At 38.0% G+C, this 6,678-nt stretch overlaps 1 protein-coding gene across 1 annotated transcript; it reads right to left on the minus strand.

Moving 5' to 3' along the window:
• Positions 1–5,836: 5,836 nt before the first annotated feature.
• On the minus strand, positions 5,837–6,425 carry LOC110916997 (ferredoxin). Its single transcript, XM_022161625.2, has one exon. It carries the CDS (start codon positions 6,408–6,410, stop codon positions 5,973–5,975), a length of 438 nt encoding a protein of 145 aa, XP_022017317.1. The 5' UTR covers positions 6,411–6,425; the 3' UTR covers positions 5,837–5,972.
• Between the last annotated feature and the right edge of the window lie 253 nt (positions 6,426–6,678).

The following is a 6,678-nucleotide window of genomic DNA, read 5'->3' on the forward strand; positions in this document are numbered from 1 at the left end:
ACGGCGCATTTGCATGTGCTTAAATATTTGATAAAATTTTATGAATATAACTTACTTACCCGTAAGTGGTTCATGATGGCATCCTTGTGCGGTGGTGAAACGTTATCCCATCCAATTTTATCGAACGGGATGGTCCGCCACATATACAGGCCGGCCTCCCTTGAAAACATATCTCTTGCTTTACCAACGGGGGTATATGTGACTTGTCTGTCAAACGTAAGCGATACGGGCTCCCCCCGCTTTTACCATACGCCGTAGTTTCTCATTTTTGGCTTTCCCCCTAACCCTCTTCGGGGGAACCGCTGCAATTAAAATAAAAATAATTAGTAACAACATTTATAATATATAAAATATAAGGACTACAAAATATTTTAGTAAAAGACTTACCGTCAATCTCATGCGTGCCACTAAAATAACCACCAGGAGGCGGTGGATCACCAGTGCCGTCACCCCCATGTCCCCATGGGGCCACATCCGCCATCAGATATGCAAATATAAGCAATATCGAAAACATAATCCCTAAAAAGTTACAAATGTTACAACATGTGTATCTAATAGAAATTAAAGGAAAGTACAACAAGTGTAACTCAAATTCAAATAAATATTTCAACAAGTGTTTATCAAATACCAATTAATATGTATCTTCTTCCATACGCTCCCCCTAACGTCTTCAATAACGTTTCCCATACCGTCTTGTGGCGCAACATCGTTTACTTCTGCAATTGGAGTCGTTCACCCGTGATAGGTCCACTTCATGTATTCCTTCCAAAAACTATTAATACGCAAATGGTATTTCATTTCTGCCATGTTTATTAAGCTGAAATTTTTACATATGGTACACGGACATCTAACTTCATCGTGGTTTTTTATAACTCTTTCGCACATCTCGATAAAAGACTTGAGTCCTTGCTTGTAGTGAGGTGAATGACGTGGGGAATCAATCCAACTTTTATCAATGGGCATTATGCAACTGAAAGAAATCTAATTTAGGATTAACAAGACAAGGGTAGGCTGCTAAACCCACTTTTTGAACACTTTATCTCATATGTGAATGTGTATTACATGATTGTTTGTTTAAGAAAAATTCGGTAGCATTACCTCTTAGCTCCCAAGTATATATGTAATGATACATATACCCGAGGAGCAAAGAGAAAATGATAACCGAATCCTTCTTAAACAAACAATCATGTAATACACATTCACATCCTAAATGAGATGAAGTATTCAAAAAGCAGTCCCAAGTTAAACGGGGACAACCCGAACTTAATTTCTAAATCAATTTTGGGCGGGTATTTCTAAGCTCGTTATGTTTAGAATGATAAATTTAAACACGGGAACAGTTTTTTAAGCTTGTTATGTTCTTAATGATTGGTTTAAATTTTGGGCGGCACGTTATGTTTTAAATCATGATTTCAATTTCGATTGGGTATTTTCTTAGCTAGTTATGTTTGAAATGATGAATTCAATATCAGGCACGATTTTTAAACTTGTAATGTTCTTCATGATGGTTTAAATTTCGGGCGGGTATTTTCTTAGTTCCTTTTGTTTTAAATGGTGATTTCAATTTTGGCGGGTATTTTCTATGTTCGTTATGTTTTAAATGATGATTTTAATTTAAGGAGGGTATTTCCTAACTAATATATATTTGTCAAAGTTAAATATAAATGTTTTCAAACCTAAACACAAACATACTAATTATCAAACTTAAACTATTTTTTTTCAAACCTACACATAAACAACATTCAAATTATCATCTTAAATATATTTTTTCTCTCAAACCTAAACATAGACATAGAAATTATCAACTTAAACATATTTTTTTTTCAAACATGACCATAAACATAGAAATCATGAAACTTAAACATAATTTATGCACATTAACACATACTTTATACATACTTACATACACAAATTTACATACTTTATACATACATATTAACATACTACCAACACACATACATACTTATAAAACACATGTACATACTTACATATACACATACATACATACTTACAAACACACATTTTGATTGAAATCATAAAATTTATACATACACATTTGCATACTTTATACAAACATACATACTAACATACACATTTTTCACCAATTGCAAACATTTACATGCACAATTGTTCATCATTTACATACACCTACATACATACATTCATTCATAGACTTACATACCCACATACATGCTTATATACACCTACATACACATACATACACCTACATACACAAATACATACATCTACATATACTCATTTTCACCAAATACACCTACATTATACATTTTCACAAACATTTACATACAAACATACATCCTTACATACACCTACATACACATACATACACCTACATACACCTACATACACAAATACATACACCTACATATACTCATTTTCACCAAATACACCTACATTATACATTTTCACAAACATTTACATACAAACATACATCCTTACATACACATTTACATACCTAAATAAAAAAATATACAATTTCTAAACTTTGAAAAAATTCATATAAAACTAACTGTAATTTCAAGTTTTCAAGTAGATGTAGACCGCGGAGACGAGGTGGTGACCGGAGAAGTGATGGTGGTGACCAGAGAGGTGATGGTTGTGGCACCAGAGGAAAATCCACAGTTATCCTGATCTAACACCTCGCTGCTTTTGGCGTACTTGTCAAATTTCGGGACGAAATTTCTTTCAAGTTGGGGATGATGTGACAACTCGAGATTTCAAGGTCCTTCCTCTACGCATTGTTGTAACTTGTGCATGATTGATGAATAATTGAGGTATTGTTATGTGTGGGTGTTTCATGAACAACTTGTCATCTAGAGTTCGACGAAGAATGTTAGTTCTTCGTCACCCAAAGTTCGACGAAGTATGTTAGTTCTTCGTCATTTAGTGTTCGACGAAGTATGGTTATTCTTCGCATCTACAGCTCGACGAAGTATGGTGGTTCGTTGCATTGTATTCTTCCCCAAAGATGGGCTTCTGGCCCAACATAGTGAGCCCGATGTGTCGTGTTATGCATACAAGTATGTACTGCTATCATGTATTCTCACAACCGGCAAACACCACAAACCCTAAACCCTCTCTCCCTCCACACGACTTGACGGCAGTTCCTCTTGGCAAGCCTCTCTTCTCGGCACACCATCCTCATCGTTCCAGCATAGCCTCTACGATCTCTCGGTTAGTGATGTCAGATCCGCTTTGATCTTTGTTGATTGTGTTTGGTTGTGGGCGAGTTTGTTATCGATAATAAACCAGTATGTGTGATCTTAAGTTTCGTATGAACTAGAATTGCTGTTAGAAAACCTTATTGACAATATGATTCATGATAGTAAAGCTTGGTAAAATCTCATGATAGCAAATCAATGAAATCTGACCTGGAAGTGTTGGTATGTTAACTAATGTGTGTCGATGATATAGAGTCGCACAAAGCTAGGGTGGTTATGATTGAAGCAACGATGTTTCTTGACGCGAAAATATGATAATTGTATTGTTAAATCTGTGATGCCGTAGTGATTGTGAAGGTTTGTTTGAATGCAAAAGATGATGTACGATGATTAACTGTTAATGATTCCGTCGCTGTTGAATGACGGCAGTTAGGGTTTGCTGTGTATGAAATATTTCCTCACGAAGATCATGACTCGACGAAGAGTTTGATTCTTCGCCGGATGATTCACGACGAACCTCTAAGGTTCTTCGTCACGTCCCTTCTCGACGAAGAATAGACCTTCGTCAGGGGGATTCTTCGCCGAGGCAGCATTCCACGAAGAATGACTCTTCGTGGAAATGCTGCATGTGTGTGTAAACAAATAGTGAAGTGTATGATGTATGTGATTATGGATAGTTGGATTTTAAATGATATTTGTTGCATGATAACAAGCTGTATAAGAATGAGAAATCTAATCTGATTGTGTGAGTAGAAACTCTTCTGCTAGATAGTGTAATTGTAAATTGTGTCATTCACATGGGATGTGGACTCATATGAGAATAGGGTATTTGCTACATGTGTACAGTGATCTTTGTGATAAGTACAATCTGTGACAATACGTAATTGATTATTATTAAACTGATGTTATTAGTAACTACTGTTGGGAACGAGAACTCGTGTTATGAACGTATATGAAATCTGAACGTTTACTATGTGCTACATGACAATGTTGTTACATGTGACTTGTTGAACACGTAATCTAGATATGTGTTTACGAAACTGATTTCTTTGGTAACCACGGTACGGTTTGGTTGACCAACTTGGAATGGGTTATGTAACGTAACATACCGAGCAAATCTAAGGTGAGTTCACTTCTCTTGAGCATGCGTCCCGGTGGGTGGGACAGTCAAATGGGTATTCCTGAGAGGAATAAGTCTTTGGGTAAATCAGTGGATATTCCTGAGAGGAATAAGTCTTTTGGGTAAAAACTGGAATGTTGGATAATACACTCACTCCTATCACCATTAAGTCCCATCTTGTTTGTTACATGAGAGGTAACGGGGTATTAGTTGGTAGCGCTATCTAGGTTTGGCACCCTCACCCCGTACCTGAGAGAACGGGTGTGAACTAATGACCCAGTCATGCCCAATGCTTTGATAGGGGCATTGGGGAAGGGCAAAAATAATCTGGAGCGATCTTGTACGGTATCGAGTTATTATCAACATTACTTTCGGAATTGTTATTGAACTGGATTAAACACTTGGTAACCAAATGTTTTCATAAAAACTGTGAACTCACCAGCGTTGTCTTATACACTTGTGTGCATGCTCGCAGGTTATAGGTATGTGTGGTTGTGGAACTTGTTGTCTAGGATGTTGGAGTGGTCATGGGTCGAGATACATGGAAACTTGAAATAAGACTAGTTGGTTACATACACTTGGGTTTTGGATTAAACTTTGTATTATGCTTCCGCTGAACACAACGAGTTATAAATAATGTTTTGTAACACTTTATCTTAATGAATGAAAGCTTTTGTTTGAAATCTTATTATGAGTTCAATGTGATTAGTGGCTAGATCCTGTACGTCACACGCCTCGCGGGGGATTCCGCATGTGGTATTTTGGGGGTGTGACAATGGTGGTGAGCCGATTTCTCTAGCATAAACACAAAAACACACAAAAATTATAGACTATAACATGTATATAACAAAATAGAGAAAAAAATTAACAACATACAAACTTAAACTAACCGATTTGGGGATAAATCGCCGGAATCCGTCGCCCGAGAGAAGAAGAAAAGGGGGGAAAGTGAGGAAAGAGGGAAAAAAAGCCCGCTGTTCAGAGTTTATGTCGTCCGGGCATTACCGGCGAGAACCTGTCGTCGCTATTGGTTTGGATCGAGATAAGATATCAGTGGCTGGGGTTTGATGAGGGTCCACAGATCTTTAGCGGAGACAAAACGTCGCCGCTAATACCCTAATACCGTCGCCGCTATTGGTTCTTAAGTCCCCAACCGTTGGATCAGGGTAAGGATCAACGACTGGGGATTGATGTTAGGTGGTGGGGCGCGGATCGACCAATAGCGGCGATATTTGGCCTGTCGCCGCAATTACCGTCGCCGCTAAAGGTCTTCCTTTCTTGTAGTGTGCGTTTGGAGGTCTTGGTTCAAATAATTAAAGAATTTTATCTTAAAAAAAACATTTCATTCAGGCTCCCATGATTTCTTTTACCCACATTGCATTTCATTATTTTGTGTTTATTTTAAAGTCGTTTATTTCACCTATGTTTAGCCGTTGTCTTATAACTAGAGTCATGGGTTAATTTCCCTTTTATTATTACTAGTGCAATTCTCTGTATTAAAGAAAGATAAATGGAATGAAGGCCTTCAAAAATATGAAGATGATAGAGAATCTGCACAAATTTATAATGTCTATGGTACTTTGATGCAACATGTATAAGTATTATTGATAACGCATTTTGACACACATGCATCAAACTTATTATGTAAACTTAAATAAATCTTATTAAACCTAATCAACAAGCTCGTTCTCCTTGTGGGTCTCTATGACAACATCACTTTTAGGGAGAGCCACGCATGTAAGCACAAAGCCTTTCTCTATCTGGTCATCATCAAGAAAGCTTCCATCGGACTGGTCAACGGTCCCGGAGACGATTTTTCCAACGCATGAAGAGCAAGCACCGGCCCTGCATGAGTAGGGTAGGTCGATACCGAGTGCCTCCTCTGCATGGTCAAGAATGTAGGCGTTATCAGGGCAAGTCATTTCTTTCTTCCCTTCTGGAGTCATAAGGGTGACCTTGTAGCTCGCCATCATGGTCACTCCGCCTAGAATGCGGCTGCCAGAGTTGGGTTTTAATCCAAAGAGGGTGGATAGTTTGGTGGTGGTGGTGGTGGGTTGGTGGTAGTGGTGGAAGAAGGTGGTGGTGAGGGAGATGGTTGATGCTGCCATTGTGAGTGTGTGGATGGGGAGGATTGGAAGAGCTTTGTTGAAATAGTGGGTTATAAAGATCAGATTGTGACAACTGTCAAGATCATGTGGTGGTGCATTATCTTGTAATCGCTTATCAATATCACCATTGTTCAGTTTGTTCTACGTTCACTGGTTTTTTTAATGTATTAAGCAATGTTTTCAGAATTGGATCGAAAGTCGATCCGGTCGTCTTACGAGGTCAAAGGTCCGACTGGTCTGATCGGTTCAATTGGATTTAAGAACCGCA

This window comes from Helianthus annuus, chromosome 16 (genome assembly GCF_002127325.2).
Source record: "Helianthus annuus cultivar XRQ/B chromosome 16, HanXRQr2.0-SUNRISE, whole genome shotgun sequence".
NCBI classification, from domain to species: Eukaryota; Viridiplantae; Streptophyta; class Magnoliopsida; order Asterales; family Asteraceae; genus Helianthus; species Helianthus annuus.